Source organism: Mustelus asterias, chromosome 10 (genome assembly GCF_964213995.1).
Source record: "Mustelus asterias chromosome 10, sMusAst1.hap1.1, whole genome shotgun sequence".
NCBI classification, from domain to species: domain Eukaryota; kingdom Metazoa; phylum Chordata; class Chondrichthyes; order Carcharhiniformes; family Triakidae; genus Mustelus; species Mustelus asterias.
Window position 1 is genome coordinate 2,080,779 of NC_135810.1, and position 17,259 is coordinate 2,098,037.

General features: G+C 44.9%; 1 protein-coding gene across 2 annotated transcripts in view; it reads right to left on the minus strand.

The window, feature by feature from the left end:
* The window catches only part of LOC144499993 (B- and T-lymphocyte attenuator), a 53,239-nt gene extending 36,792 nt beyond the window's left edge, over positions 1 to 16,447 (minus strand). Inside the window, exon 1 of one of the 2 annotated variants that reach the window (XM_078222728.1) lies at positions 16,220 to 16,447. In XM_078222728.1, the coding sequence (XP_078078854.1) occupies positions 16,220 to 16,289 (70 nt within the window). In that variant the 5' untranslated portion in view covers positions 16,290 to 16,447. The remainder of the gene's footprint in view (positions 1 to 16,219) is intronic. The other variant, XM_078222729.1, reaches the window with a different exon arrangement.
* Between the last annotated feature and the right edge of the window lie 812 nt (positions 16,448 to 17,259).

The following is a 17,259-nucleotide window of genomic DNA, read 5'->3' on the forward strand; positions in this document are numbered from 1 at the left end:
GCACATTATTGGGCTATGGGAGGAAACTGGAGCACCCGGAGGAAACCCACACATACAATGGGAGGGCATGCAAACTCCACACAGACAGTGACCCAAGCCGGAAATCGAACCCGGGTCCCTGGCGCTGTGAGGCAGCAGTGCTAACCACTGTGCCACCGTGCCAATCTTCATTAAGTAACAATCATGAGATCTTTGATATCCACCTAAGAGGACAAATGGAGCCTTGGTTTAACATCCCATCAAAGAGACAACTCCCTCAACCATGCAGCACTCCCTCAGCACTGCACTGTAATATCAGCCTGGATGATCCAGCCACATCTCTGGAATGGGAATGGAACACACAACCTTCAGGGAGACAGGCTACCCACTGAGCCAAGATTGAGATGTGTGCAATGAGAATTTTACTTAAACGTTAACCACTATCCATCTAAAGATGCAATTTAATGAACACCCAGACCCGAATAGGGAGAGATTTTATTAAATAGACTCACAATCTCCCAAGTCAAATTCTCAATCATTCATCAGTCTACCCTTATCTATAATTTGTAAATGATTTGAAGTTTATTTATGGGGAAATAGTATTTCAAGTGAAGGCCAAGAAAGTAATGAGTCACTTCCCATTTAACAGATGGAAAATATTTTCTACTTCCTTCTAGTTTACGAACCTTGGCCAATAAGAGGAAGTTTCTTTATTAACCAGTTCCACCAAAAGCCTTGTTTGGGCAATGTTTCCTTCTTCATGAGCAGAATTTCAAAGGCTTTGGGTTATTGCTTAACATTTCGGAGGCTTCTCCTGTCTGCGGTCAGTATGTTGTCCAGAATGTGTAGAAAACTGTCAGGTTGGGGGAAAGATCTGATGCAGTTGTGAAACCCCTGAGGCTCAGGTTGCCCTCCAGAGAATGATAAAGGTCCCATGACCACTGTTTCAAAGCAGAGCGGAGGGGCTCTCCGCAGCAACTCAGACATTATTTACTCCTTGGCCAACACCACCAAAAACACAGATTCACCCGCCTGTATCAGATTGCTCTTTGTGGGAGCTTGCTATGCGCAAATTGGCTGCCGTGTTTCCTACATCACAATGGTGACTACACTTCAAAACCGTATTTCACTGCTCGCAAAAGGCTTTGGGACATTCTGAGGTTGTGAAAGGTGCTATATAAATTCTATTTTGTCTCAGGGAGATTACCAGGCTCAATCCCTTGATGTTACCCAGAATTGTGGCAGCTATAAAATGTTGATCTTTCTGGTTATGACGATGATGAGGGTCACGCGTTCAAATCCCACCATTGAACCATAGAATAGAACCATTATAGCACAGAAGGAGGCCATTCAACACATTGGTCGGAATTTTACAGTCCCGCCCTCTACAGGAATCGGAGCGGGCGGGGGGCGGTACATGGAAAGGTCTGTTGATCTCGGGAGAGATTTTATAGTTTCGGGACGAGTGAGACTGTAAAATTCCGGCCATTGTGTCGGTGCTGGTTCTTTGCCGGGGAAACCCAGCTCGTCTGAGGCCCCGCCCTTTCCCAGAAAGGGATTGAAAAGAAGGACCTCACTGGCTGAGTCTAATTAACTCACGCCAAGGACATGTTGTCAAACTGAATTTGATAAGTGTGAGTCGGTGTTGGTTAAAATGACCACGGAAGCTGTTGGCTTGATAAAAACCCCAGCAGGTTCATTCACAACCCTTCAGGGAAGTGAGCCTGTTGACCCGAACCAGCGTCGCCTTGACGTGAGTCCAGAACCAAACTATTGTGGCTGAACTGAACTGTCTCCCAAAGTGATCTCGCAAATCACCCAGGTTAAACACTGAGCTAGATGGGGACGCAGTGTGTAAATGTGGTCTCACCGAGGTACAAAGCATCGTGAAAAATGATCACCAAATACGTTAGCAACTTGGAAATCCCAGTCAGACTTTAAGATGAAAGAACTTCTGTGCATAACCGAGAAGAAGTAAACTCCCACTTCACTTTCACTCACACCTTCTGTGTGGTTGCAATCTATCAAGATGTACTTTTACACTGAAAATCCCAATAATGCGTGACTGGGGGGTTATTGATTATAACCACTGATCTGTAGGCAGTAATTATGAGTCAAATGATTGGCTTTATTCATAACAGATTGCTCATTCATTTCATTTTCTTTAGAATGTCCCAAAGCACTGGGGGGGGGGGTTACTGTTGGCAAAGTGCTCACTGTCAGAATGCAGGGCAAATATGTCAGCCCTTTGAGACACTGCAAGATCCCAACAATGCAGTGAGTTAAATGACCGGGTTAACCTATTTTTGTGTAAATGTACCATCCAGTCATCAGCACCAGGACTTAGGAACAGGAGTAGGCCATTCGGCCCGTCGAGCCCGTTCTGCCATTCAATACAATCATGGCTGATGTGTTTGCAGTCTCAACCTCACTTTCTTACCTTTCCCCCACCCAGATCTTGACACCCTTCTCTATCAAACATCTGTCCAATTTAGCCTAGCAAATAGTAAAAAACCCATTACTTTCTGTGGAAGAGAATTCTACACTCGAATAGTCCTCTGAGAGAAGATATTCTCCTCACCTCTGTCTTGAAATGGACACCTCTTATTCTTAAACTATGTCTCCCAATTCTAGTTTCCTAGTTTCCCTCACAAGTGGGAAAATCCTCCGAGTCCACCCCATCAAGTCCCCTCAGGATCTTCTATGTTTCAATAAGATCTGCTCTCATTCATCTAAACTCCAATGGGTCAAGGCATAACCGGTTCAACCTTTCTTCATAAGGTAAACCTCTCATCCCAGGAATGAGTTACGTAAACCTTCTCTGAACTACTTCTAAAACAATTATATCTTTTTTCAAATAAGGAGATCAAAACTGTACACAGTATTCCAGATGTGGTCTCACCAAAGCCCAGTACAGCTGCAGTAAAATATCCTAACTTTTATATTCCATTCCCCTTGCACAATGCCAACATTCTATTTGCCTTCCTAACCATGCCGACACTATAGTTAAGAAAGCCCACCAATGCCTCTACGTTATAGAACCCTACAGTGCAGAAAGAAGCCATTTGGCCCATCGAGCCTGCACCGACCACAATCCCACCCAGGCCCTACCCCCATATCCTTACATATTTACCCAATAATCCCTCTAACCTACGCATCTCAGGACACTAAGGGGCAATTTTTTTTTTAGCACAGCCAATCAACCTACCCCGCACATCTTTGGACTGTGGGAGGAAACCGGAGCACCCGGAGGAAACCCACGCAGACACGGGGAGAATGTGCAGACTCCACACAGACAGTGACCCAAGCCGGGAATCGAACCCAGGTCCCTGGAGCTGAGAAGCAGCAGTGCTAACCACTGTGCTACCGTGTCACCCAGAAGACATGGCAGAAGACTTTCTCAGAAGACTAAAGAAATTTGGCATGTCAGCTACGACTCTCACCAGCTTTTACAGATAGAACATAGAACAGTACAGCACAGAACAGGCCCTTCGATGTTGTGCCGAGCTTTATCTGAAACCAAGATCAAGCTATCCCACTCCCTATCATCCTGGTGTGCTCTATGTGCCTATCCAATAACCGCTTAAATGTTCCTAAAGTGTCTGACTCCACTATCACTGAAGGCAGTCCATTCCACACCCCAACCACTCTCTGCGTAAAGAACCTACCTCTGATATCCTTCCTATATCTCCCACCACGAACCCTACAGTTATGCCCCCTTGTAATAGCTCCATCCACCTGAGGAAATAGTCTTTGAACGTTCACTCTATCTATCCCCTTCATCATTTTATAAACCTCTATTAAGTCTCCCCTCAGCCTCCTCTGCTCCAGAGAGAACAGCCTTAGCTCCCTCAACCTTTCCCCATAAGACCTACCCTCCAAACCAGGCAGCATCCTGGTAAATCTCCCCTGCACTCTTTCCAGCACTTCCACATCCTTCTTATAGTGAGGTGACCAGAACTGCACACAATATTCCAAATGTGGTCTCACCAAGGTCCTGTACAGTTGCAGCATAACCCCACGGCTCTTTAACTCCAACCCCCTGTTAATAAAAGCTAACACACTATAGGCCTTCTTCACAACTCTATCCACTTGACTGGCAACCTTTAGAGATCTGTGGATATGGACCCCAAGATCTCTCTGTTCCTCCACAGTCTTCAGAACCCTACTACATTTAAATTAGTCCTACCAAAATGAATCACCTCACATTTATCAGGGTTAAACTCCATTTGCCATTTTTCAGCCCTGCTTTGCATCCTATCTATGTCTCTTTGCAGCCTACAACAGCCCTCCACCTCATCCACTACTCCACCAATCTTGGTGTCATCAGCAAATTTACTGATCCACCCTTCAGCCCCCTCCTCTAAGTCATTAATAAAAATCACAAAGAGCAGAGGACCAAGCACTGATCCCTGTGGCACTCCGCTAGCAACCTGCCTCCAGTCTGAAAATTTTCCATCCAACACCACCCTCTGTCTTCGATCAGATAGCCAGTTGCCTATCCAATCGGCCAACTTTCCCTCTATCCCACACCTCCTTACTTTCATCATAAGCCGACCATGGGGGGCCTTATCAAACGCCTTACTAAAATCCATGTATATGACATCAACTGCCCTACCTTCATCAACACACTTAGTTACCTCCTCAAAAAATTCAATCAAATTTGTGAGGCACGACTTGCCCTTCATGAATCCGTGCTGACTATCCTGGATTAATCCGCATCTTTCTAAATGGTCGTAAATCCCATCCCTAAGGACCTTTTCCATCAATTTACCAACCACCGAAGTAAGACTAACCGGTCTATAATTACCAGGGTCATTTCTATTCCCTTTCTTAAACAGAGGAACAACATTCGCCACTCTCCAGTCCTCTGGCACCATCCCCATGGACAGCGAGGACCCAAAGATCAAAGCCAAAGGCTCTGCAATCTCATCCCTTGCCTCCCAAAGAATCGTAGGATATATTTCATCAGGCCCAGGGGACTTATCGACCTTCAGTTTATTCAAAACTGCCAGTACATCCTCCCTCCGAACATCTATTTCCTCCAGCCTATTAGCCTCTAACCCCTTCTCTTCCTCAAAAACATGGCCCCTCTCCTTTGTGAACACTGAAGAAAAGTATTCATTCATCACCTCGCCTATCTCTACTGACTCCATACACACGTTCCCACTACTGTCCTTGACCGGCCCTAACCTCACCCTGGTCATTCTTTTATTCCTCACATAAGAGTAAAAAGCCTTTGGGTTTTCCTTGATCCGACCCGCCAAGGACTTCTCATGTCCCCTCCTAGCTCTCCTAAGCCCCTTTTTCAGCTCGTTCCTTGCTAACTTGTAACCCTCAATTGAGCCATCTGAACCTTGTTTCCTCATCCCTACATAAGCTTCCCTCTTCCTTTTCACAAGACATTCCACCTCTTTCGTGAACCATGGTTCCCTCACTCGGCCATTTCCTCCCTGCCTGACAGGGACATACCTATCAAGGACACCCAGTATCTGTTCCTTGAAAAAGTTCCACTTTTCATTACAGTTTCCCTGACAGTTTCTGTTCCCATCTTATGCCCCCTAATTCTTGCCTAATCGCATCATAATTACCTCTCCCCCAGTTGTAAACCTTGCCCTGCCGCACCATAGAAAGCATTCTTTCTGGTTTTATCACAGCTTGGTATGGCTTCTGCTCTGCCCAAGACCGCAAGGAGCTACAAAAGGTCGTGAATGAAGCCCAGTCCATCACGCAAACCAGCCTCCCATCCATTGACACTGTCTACACTTCCCACTGCCTCGGCAAAGTAACCAGCATAATTAAGGACATCACGCACCTCGGACATTCTCTCTTCCACCTTCTTTCGTCGGGAAAAAGATACAAAAATCTGCGGTCACATACCAACTGACTCAAGAACAGCTTCTTCCCTGCTGCTGTCAGACTTTTGAATGGACTTACCTTGCATTAAGTTGATCTTTCTCTACACCCTAGCTATGACTGTAACACTACATTCTGCACTCTCTCGTTTCCTTCTGTATGAACAGCATGCTTTGTCTGTATAGCGCGCAAGAAACAATACTTTTCGCTGAATGCTAATACATGTGACAATAATAAATCAAATCACTTACAGTTCCCGCAGACTAACTTTTTGTGATTCATGTACTAAGACACCCAGATCCCTCTGTACCTCCGAGTTCTGCAGTTTCTCTCCATTTAAACAATATTCTGCTTTCCTATTCTTCCTGCCAGAGTGGACAAGTTCACATTTTACTCCATCTGCTAAATTTTACCTGCTCACTTCACCTGTCTCGATGTCGCTGTACCGACTGTCTACCCCCCCTTGACAATTTAGGCGAATTTAGCCACCGTACGCTCAATCCCTTCATCCAAGTCATTGATGTAGATTGTAAAAAGTGATAAGTTAATTAGTGTCACAAGTAGGCTTTCATTAACACTGCAATGAAGTTACTGTGAAAATCCCCCAGTCGCCACACTCCGGCGCCTGTTCGGATTCACCGAGGGAGAATTTAGCATGGCCAATGCACCTAACCAGCACGTCTTTCAGACTGTGGGAGGAAACCGGAGCACCCGGAGGAAACCCACGCAAACACAGGAAGAACATGCAGACTCCGCACAGACAGTGACCCAAGCCTGGAATTGAACCCGGGTCCCTGGCGCAGTGATAAGCACTGTGCCACCGTGTCGTCCTATTTGATGACCCAGCACTGATCCCTGTGGCACCCACTAGTTCCAGTTTATCAATCAGAAAAAGACTCCTTTAATCCTACTCTCTGCTTCCCATGACCTGACCAATCATCTATCCATGCTAACATGTTACCCCCTTTGCCACGTACTCTGATCTTGTGCAGCAACCATTGATATGGCACATTCTGAAATGCCTTTTGCAAATCAAAGTGCACCATTTCCATTACCAATTCACACCCTCACAGTTACCATTGGAGGGTCAGTGCTGAGGGAGTGTCGCACTGTCAGAGGGTCAGTACTGAGGGAGTGCTGCACTGTCAGAGGGTCAGTACTGAGGGAGTGCTGCACTGTCAGAGGGTCAGTACTGAGGGAGTGCTGCACTGTCAGAGGGTCAGTACTGAGGGAGTGCCGCACTGTCAGAGGGTCAGTACTGAGGGAGTGCCGCACTGTCAGAGGGTCAGTACTGAGGGAGTGCCGCACTGTCAGAGGGTCAGTACTGAGGGAGTGCCGCACTGTCAGAGGGTCAGTACTGAGGGAGTGCCGCACAGTCAGAGGGTCAGTACTGAGGGAGTGCCGCACTGTCAGAGGGTCAGTACTGAGGGAGTGCTGCACTGTCAGAGGGTCAGTACTGAGGGAGTGCCGCACTGTCAGAGGGTCAGTACTGAGGGAGTGCTGCACTGTCAGAGGTGCGTCATCTTCAGGTGAGACATAAAATTGAAGATTTATCTGCTGATTCAAATGGATATCTAATATCCTAGGGCACCATTGTGAGAAGGTCAGAGGAGATTACCACAGTGTCCTGACCAATATTAATCCCTCAATGAACATTACTGAGGCAGATTATCTGGGTCAGGATCACATTGCTCTTTGTGGGATCTAGCTGTGCACCAAATGGGATGACTTGTTTCCTACATTTCAACGGTGAATACCACTCAAAATGTACTTCATTTATCACGATGCATGTGGAGGCGAGAGGGGAGTTTAAAAAGGGCGCTACAGAAATTCTAGACTTCCTTTTACTGAGAATCAGAGGACTCTATTTGGGGAAGTTAAGGTGTTTTTATCCAGATGCTAACATTATTTATCCAATCATTGTTAATCACTGTTCAATACATTCCACAGAAAACACAGTCACTGCTTTTACTTCCAGTTTCAAATGAGACATTGGAGTTGGTCACAATATTTTCAGTTCCTTTTAGCTTATATTCTTTCAACAACAACTTGCACTTATATAGCACCCTGAATCTGTTGAAAAGTCCCAAGGCACATTGCACTGAGCCACAGGAGGCGATATTTGGACACGTTTCCAAAACCTCGGTTCAAGAGGGAGGTTTTTCAGAGCAGGGTTTAAAGGGAGACAGAGAGACGGAGAGGTTCAGAGAGGTTTTTGTAGAGAGATGGGTCTTGGCAGCTGAAGACCCAGCAACAATGGTGGGCTAATTGGAAAATGGGAATGTGCAAGAGGCTGGAATTGAAGATCTCTGAGGGGTGTAGGTCTCGATGGCAGCTCAGAGAGAGGGAGAAGTGTAGGACCAAGTAAAGGTACAGTATAATTCATCCGCAATCCCCTAAGACCAACCTGGCTTCACCATCACCATCGCAAGGACTGAGACAGTTGGAAAAGAGGACACATCACCATCTGATCAGTACAGCTGGGAATGAGTGTAAATGTTGATGTGTCCTGCATTGCCCACAACCCAGAGAACAAATGTTTCCAGCATGTCCCCTCCAGTCCCAACTTACACAAATTATTCAGAGACTAGTTTAAGATACAAGTTGAGTAAAAGTTGCGTTGATTGAATACTCTTCACTTGTCTGCATGAGTGTGTCTCCGTCACTCAACAGGTTTCCCATCACCCAGGACAAAACAGCCAACTTGATCGACATCAATTCCACCGCCTTAAATATTTTCTCCCTCCACCACCGACAAACAGTGGCAGCCATGCGTACCGCCTACAGATACACTGCAGGAGATCACCAAGATTCCTTCAAAAACACCTTCCAAACCCACGACCGCTACCATCGAGAAGGACAATTGCAGCAGGTGCTTGGGAATGCCACCAATTGCAAATTATCCTCCAAGTTACTCACTATCCTGACTTGGAAATATATCGGCCATTCCTTCACTGAGGCTGGGTCAAAATCCTGGAACTCTCACCCTAACAGCACTGTGAGTGTACCTACGCCACATGGACTGCAGCAGTTCAAAAAGGCAGCTCACCACCACCTTCTCAAGGGCAATTAGGGATGGGTAATAATTGCTGGTCTAACCAGGGACACCCACATCCCGTAAAAGAATTTTTAAAAAACTGTAAAGTGTTGGATTCTGTTGCCCCTACAATGTGCTGACGGGACTGAAACTTGAAGCATTGCTACATCTTCTGTTCCCCTCTTCCTTTCTGAACTTAGTTTGTGAGGGATTGGCAACGTGTCCAACTCTGAGGCAGAATGTCACTTTTTAAACCTCTGTTGCAGACACGAAGCTAACCAGCACTGACACTGCGGCGCACTGAGCGAGGGAGCATTGCACTGTTTGGCGTACTATCCTGCAGATTATTCATGCCATTCCATGTGGTGGACTCTGCTCTTTAGGGAAGCGAAGACTTGAGGTTGATCTGATCAAGTTTTCCAAGCGAATAAAGGGAATAGATTGAGTTCCAGTTAAACAGCTTAGGAGAACCAAGCATCACAACTTGAGGGTGTCTGAGGACAGATCCAGGCTGGATGTCAGGAGTTGGTTCTTTTCCCAGTGATCTGTGAACCTTTGGAACAGAGTTACCATCTGATGGAGCGGACACTGACTCGTTGAGCGAGTGGGAGAGACAGGTTAACGCAGCAAGTGGTTAGAGTCTGGAATACACAGCCTGAGGGTGTGAGGGAGACAGGTTCAATCGTGGTTTTCAAAAGGGAATTGGGGGATCACTGTCAGAAGAGAAAAGCATTCTCAGGGTTCTGAGGAAAGGGCGGTGAGTTGCTCTTACAGAATGCCAGCACAGACACAAAGGACTGTAACCATTCTATCATTCTATGATTTTTGGGGTTTTTTGCCTCTTGAAGGATATTACACGATTTTGGGTGGTTATATTGTGATACAGAGTTCTACATTTGTGTAGAGCAGGCTGGATTGGCCAGAGGCTGATTTCGTGTCTTCATTGGCAGAATGTACAAAATCCCTCAAAACAATTTGAAGTGTTGATGAAAATTTTTTTGGTGTCCGGCACAGAAAGAGACCATTCAGCTGACTGAGTCTGCACGAGATCTTTCGAAGATTTATTCGATCGCCCCCCTATAATTCTTCCTCCTTCAAGTTTTTATCCAATTCTCTTTTGAAGAGCAACAATGAAGAGTGTATCTGTCACCCTTTCAGCGAATACATGGGGCAGCACGGTAGCACAGTGGTTAGCACTGCTGCTTCACAGCTCCAGGGATCTGGGTTCGATTCCCGGCTTGGGTCACTGTCTGTGTGGAGTTTGCACATTCTCCTCGTGTCTGCGTGGGTTTCCTCCGGGTGCTCCTGTTTCCTCCCACAGTCCAAAGATGTGCGGGTTAGGTTGATTGGCTATGCTAAAATTGCCCCTTAGTGTCCTGAGATGCGTAGGTTAGAGGGATTAGTGGGTAAAATATGTCGGGATATGGGGGTAGGGCGTGGGTGGGATTGTGGTCGGTGCAGACTCGATGGGCCGAATGGCCTCTTTCTGTACTGTAGGGTTCCTATGATACATACCATACCCTAACCACAGGTTGCAAAACCAGCATTTCAATGTCACTTTTACTCCTTTTGCCAATCAGTTTAAATTTGTGCTCTCTTGTCACTGCCTCCAGATATTGGAAAAGTTTCTCTTTATTTACCTTATCTAAACCTTTCATGATTTCAAAGAGTGTGTCTTTTAAACTCTTTCACAGGATGTGGGTGTTGCTGGTGAGGCCAGCATTTGTTGCTCATCTCTAGTTAACCCTAAGAAGGTGGTGGTGAGCTGCCTTCTTAAACCGTGACAGTCCAGGTGACGTAGGTACACCCACGGTGCTGTTAGGAAGAGTGTTCCAGGATTTTGACCCAGCGACACTGAAGGAATGATGAATGTTATTGTAATTATTGTTAACAATGGATATTATTAAGATTATGAAATTGTTGTTGACAATTGTTATCATCTGCTCCATTTTCCGAAAACCCAATAAATATCTGTTAGCTTGTCGCATTGCTGATAAATTTGATTTGTTGCATGTTCAACATCTTACGTCGATGAAAGGACACCGATGATTGATGCTAGAACATTTACATTTATAAAGTGGTACATCCATTTTCTCACAGCCGGAACTGAGACCTGGGTGATGACATACACAGATCCTCAAAGATGCCTGCACGCTTTGACTCCAGTCCCCTCTCAGCGAACACCATCGCTAACTGATCAACTCACAATTCACCTCATTGATAGTGGTGAGAGAAGCATAGAAGCATAGAAACATAGAAACCCTACAGTACAGAAAGAGGCCATTCGGCCCATCGAGTCTGCACCGACCACAATCCCACCCAGGCCCTACCCCCACATATTTTACCCGCTAATCCCTCTAACCTACGCATCCCTGGACTCTAAGGGACAATTTTTAACCTGGCCAATCAACCTAACCCGCACATCTTTGGACTGTGGGAGGAAACCGGAACACCCGGAGGAAACCCACGCAGACACGAGGAGAATGTGCAAACTCCACACAGACAGTGACCCGAGCCGGGAATCGAACCCGGGACCCTGGAGCTGTGAAGCAGCAGTGCTAACCACTGTGCTACCGTGCCGCATTTGCAGCATTGATCATTGCCGCTGCATGCTGTATCTCAGCGAGTCGCACCCACCCCTCTGGACTCAGGAGGTCATGAGAATAACCCTCATTCCATAGATTTGAGCACAAAATATTTGCAGTTCTGAGGGAGGGCTGCACTGTCAGATGAAACCTTAAAGCAACACACTGTGGACACAGAAGAGCCCGTGCTACACTTGCATAGAAGATTCAGGGAGTTATATCTTGGAAATAGCCTTTATTTACAATCCAACAGCAGTACACAGAGTGCTATCAGGCAGCAGTCTACCTTCGGGAGCGCCAGAGGAACTGACATTCCCAGTTAAGTACAAGGAAAAAACTCCCTGATTGGCCCATCAATTAGATCCTGAATCAGGGAGTCCATACTCCGACCTCAATGGCCTGATTGAAGTCATTACAATCTGTTGTCATGGCTAATATTTATCCTCAACTAGCCTCAGAAACAGATATTCTGGTCACTATCACATGGCTGTTTATGGGATCTTGCTATGTACAAGTTGGCTGTTATGTTTCTGCTTTACTTTATCATTTATGGCCCACACCTAGTTGCCCCTGAACGGAACGGTTTGCTGCAGTCATTTCAGAGTCAACCACATTGCTACGAGTCTGTAGTCACATGTACGTAGATTTCCTTCCCTCCGTGAATCAGATGCTTTTGTCCATGATAAATAGTTGATAGACATAGTCACTGAAACTAGTTATTAATTACATTTAAATTCCACCAGCTGCCATGGTGAGATTTGAACTCGTGTCCCCCGACGATGAACTTCGGCTTCTGGATTACCCAGTGACATTAGAGCCACACCGCCATCTTCCCACCTTACAATAATATACCTACATTACAATGGTGTACCCCACATTACAATGGTGTACTCCACGTTACAATGATGTACCCCTCATTACAATGGAGTATCCCACATTACAATGGTGTACCCTACATTATAATTGAGCATCCCACGTTTCAATGATATACTCTACATTACAATGGTGCACCCCACATTACAATGATATACCCACATTACAAGAATGTACCCTATATTATAATGGTGAACTCCATATTACAATGGTGTACCCCACATTACAATGGTGTACCCCTCATTACAATGGTGACTACACTTCAAATGAATGATGACAATATTATTACTTTGTTCACCATTTAGAGCTGTGAGTGGGATTTTACAACCATGTGCAGTGTGTGATAAACAAAGTAACAAACACAATTTTAACAGGAAATCTCACTTCCTCTTGAATTATAAGAATTGAAATTGTTTTGTCCAGAATCTCCTCAGACATGGTATTTAACCTGCGGGAAACCGATGATGAAATAACTCAGAGATCTAACCACCTGGATTGAAATCAGCAGAAGTTTTTAATTTATTTATTCTTTCAAGGGGTGTGGGCATTACCCCTGAGTCACATAAAAGGCCAGATTGGGCAAGGGCGACCGATTTACCTTCCTAAAGGACATTAGTAAATCAGATGGGTTTTTACAACAATCCATGATAGTTTCATAGTCACCAATCACTGAGATTAGCTTTTCTATTCCAGAATTTATTAATTGAATTTAAATTCCACCAGCTGCCCTGAGGGGATTTGAACCTGTGACCCCAGAGCCTCTAGATTACTAATCCAGTGATATCACCATGTCCCCTCCACCCCCCCAAAAAACAGGTAAGTCATAGAAATCGTAGAAACCCTACAGTGCAGAAGGAGGCCATTCAGCCCATCGAGTCTGCACCGACCACAATCCCACCCCAGGCCCTATTCCCAGAACCCCACATATCTACCCCGCTAATCCTTGTAGCCTACACATCCCAGGACTCTCAGGGGAAATTTAGCATGACCAATCAACCTAAACTGCACATCTTTGGACTGTGGGAGGAAACCGGAGCATCCGCAGACACGGGGAGAATGTGCAAACTCCATACAGACGGTGCCCCAAGCCGGGAATCAAACTCAGGTCCCTGGAGCTGTGAGGCAGCAGTGCCAACCACTGTGCCACCCACATAAGTCCTGAATGAACTTCCCAATATAGTCACACAATCTTAGAGCCTTTAGTTTTGAGGATAGATTAGAGAGGTTGGGGCCATTCTCCTTGGAGAGAAGACGGCTGGCAGGAGATTTGATAGAGATGTTCAAAATCATGAGAGACAGAGTAGACAGGAAGAAACTGTTCCCGCTCGCAAAAGGATCAAGACCGAGAGGACACAGATTTAAGAGTTGAACACAATCCTCCAGCTGGGATTTAACCAGTGGTTTATAAAGGTTCAGCGTAACCTCCTTGTTTTAGTCGCCAATGATCTTATTGTCAATGACGCATGTCCCATTTGTTTTCTTAACCATCTGATCAACTTTGCCCTGTCACCTTGAAGGATAGTGGGCACCTTTTGACATGGCTATTTGTCCAGTATGAGGGTTGTCTATGATAAGCAGGGTTTACCGTAAGGGGTAGGGATTTCCAAATATGTTTGAAACTATTGAATCAAACTATTGTACTACCGTTGAAGCAAGTATGCATCTACCCAAAGTTAGTGATGTCAAAAAATAAAGCCAATATTAAAGATGAAATGAGAAACCCTAAAATAGTTTTCTGAATTAAGAATAAAATTCCGTTTGGCGTGAGTTGAATATACATTTTGAACTCCCTGACTTTACACTGAATGGATAAATCAGCATTTTAATTGTAGTGTTTATATTAAAAGCAAAGATTCAGAAGTTGCAATAACTAGGAGAATGGTTTGGAAATACATCTTTTACCAGAACTGAATGATTCTGCTGATGACACTTCTCAGAAACAATGACTTTGCTTCAAAATGGTTTTGTTTGGAAAGGACGAGTATCTTAAAACAGAAAAGCATCACTCTGCTGTTAACATTTGCATCAGGCGCAATAGATAACATTTAGAGTCGTGTGGTTTACAAGGAATTGTTGGATATCTGATCAAATCAAAGAAATCACAGAAAACAATGAGCGTAGGGGAAATGATTAGCAGTTTGCAAATGATACAAGATTTGTCTGTGTAGCAAGCAGGAAGATATCAATGGACTTGTTAGATGGGCAGAAAAGTGACAAATAGAATTCAGCCCAGTAAGTGTGAGATTATACATATGGGTAAGGATAAAATATTAATTAGGTCGTGGTTGGTGTTCTGTGTACAGTTCCTTCGCATTACAGGAAGAATGTGATTACGTTAGAGAGAAGATTGTCTAGGTAGGAGAATTTTACTTATGGAGGTTGATTAAGAAGCTGGGGTTGTTTTCCTAGAAACTGAGAAGGCAGAATGGAGAAGCAGAACCTACTTCCCTGAGCACAGAGTTCATTAAGTAGTGGGGAGAGATTTAAAGTCATTGACAAAGGATTAGAGGAGAGTTGAGAAATATATTTCACCCAGACGGTGGTCGGGAATCTGGAATTCACTGCCTAACAGGGGGATAAAGACAGAAACCCTAATTACATTTAAAAAAAACCTCTTAGAAATGTACTTGAGGTGCTGTTACCTATAGGCATAGGGATCACAAGCGGAAAAATGGAATTAGGCTGGATAGTTCTTTCTGACAGGCACAGACAGAATGGGCTGGATAAAAAGACACAGAGATGGTCTGTACAGAAGTATAGCATAGGAGACCATTCAGCCCCTCGTGCTAGCTCTTTAACTGGAGCTGTCAATTCTGACCCCATTTATGCTGCAACTTCGCTGCACCATTTTCTATCCTTCATATTAAATACTGATCCAATCACATTCTATAAACCATGTTACAGTTGTCTCTGTTCTAATGACCCTCATTATAAAATTATTCCTTCCACTTTCCTCTTTCATCTACCAGTGTGAAGGCCCAGTCTGGTCCAAGGAGCTGAATTTCCTCTGATCACCAGTCAGAGGTCATTGGCTCCCATGTAGGATCTTACTTCCAATCAGGGGCTTGGAGAGGGGCGAAGGGGATTCACCAGAATGTTCCCAGGAATGAGGGACTTCAGTTAACGTGGAGAGACTGGAGAAACTGGGATTATTCTCCTTAGAGTAGAGAGAGTTAAAGGGAGATTTAATCAAAGTGCTCAAAATCACGGAGGGCTGTGATAGAGTAAATAAGGAAAAAGTGTTTCCACTGACAGGTGATTGGGAACCGGAGGGAATCAGATTAAACTTTGCTGGTAAAAAATTGAGGGGGGGAGATGAGGAGTTTTTTTGCACAGCGAGTTGTTGTGATCTGGATGGCGCTGCCTGAAAGGGCGGTGGAAGCAGATTCAATAGGAACTTTCAAAAAGCTACTGAATAAATAACTGAAAAGGAAAAGTTTGTAAGGCTATGGGGGTAAGAGCATGGAGAGAGATAAATTGGATTCACTCTTTCAAAGAGCCAGCACAATGTGATGGGCCAAATAGCCTTTTTTCATGCTGAACAGAACTCCAGCCTCAATGTACAGCTCCTGAAGACCTGTTTTCTGTTGAGTTGATAAAGTTTTTGGACCTGATCAGAATTAACTCCCTGTTGAATCTCTTTGGCCTCTCTGAATTTGCGAACAATATACCAGTCTGCATGCGCCACAATCGAGATAATTAAGCTATCTATGATCTGTAACCGCCCAACTCAAACCTTTCTCCAGAAGGATATTTACATATTAAAACTTGACACAGTGTTAACTGTGATTATGGAATGGATGGAGTTTGGTTTGATAGCAGCCAGTTCCTTACTAAATGAAGAGACAATTTGTATTTCTTACCCAGATAGGAATCGGAGATATCTTACCTTCTAAGTGTACGGTAAAGTAAACGCAGGCAGCCAGGAGGAAATAGTTGCAAGTTTCTATCAGCCGCATTGTTCTCCGATGAGTGGTTATTTACCCATTAAAAGGACAAACTGGGGAATGAATCTCCGCTCTCAGTAATGATCACAAAGCGTTGAAGGAGCGTAAGCGAAACCCTGTGAAAGCAGTTAACATTACTGACATTACCACACTGCCAGCAACATGTGAGTGAGCTACTCAGCGACACACTCCAGAAGTGACGTAACTCTGTGGTTAGTTTTTGAACAGATGTGCTTTAGATGTTTTTGATAAAATTACAATTATAGTCAAAATGCGCCCTCTGATTAAGATCTGTTTATTCACGAGCTGGCAAGCTCTCTACCCGTTTCTCTCTCTCGCCAACTTCTTTTCCAAAAATATACTTTATTCATTAAATTTCTAAAAGTGACAGCTCAACGTTGGTATTGGATAAGGAGCAAATCCAATCAGTTTATTCCTTTGTTGTACACATTACCTTTAGAAATGCAGTTAATATTTACAACATACGGTTCATGTCAGCGGCACGGTGGCACAGTGGTTAGCACTGCTGCCTCACAGCGCCAGGGACCTGGGTTTGATTCCCAGCCTTGGGTTACTGTCTGTGTAGAGTTTGCACATTCTCCCCGTGTCTGCCTGGGTTCCCTCCGGGTGCTCCGGTTTTCTCCCACAGTCCAAAGATGTGTGGGTTAGGTGAATTGGCCATGCTAAATTGCCCCTTAGTGTCAGGGGGATTAGGGCAAATCCCTGGGGTTACGGGGATAGGGCCTGGGTGGGATTGTCATTGGTGCAGGCTCGATGCTCTCATTCCTCGATTCCCTGGATCCCTGAGTGTTCATACGTTAGCCGTGAGACATTGACTGCAAGGGCAACTTGAATTTGTCCCTAACATCTCAAGTTTGGTGCAGGCTCGATGGGCCGAATGGCTTCCTTCTGCATTGTAAAGAGTCTATGAATCTATGATTCTACTTCACTGGAGCTGACTATTTTGGATCATTCAGAATTC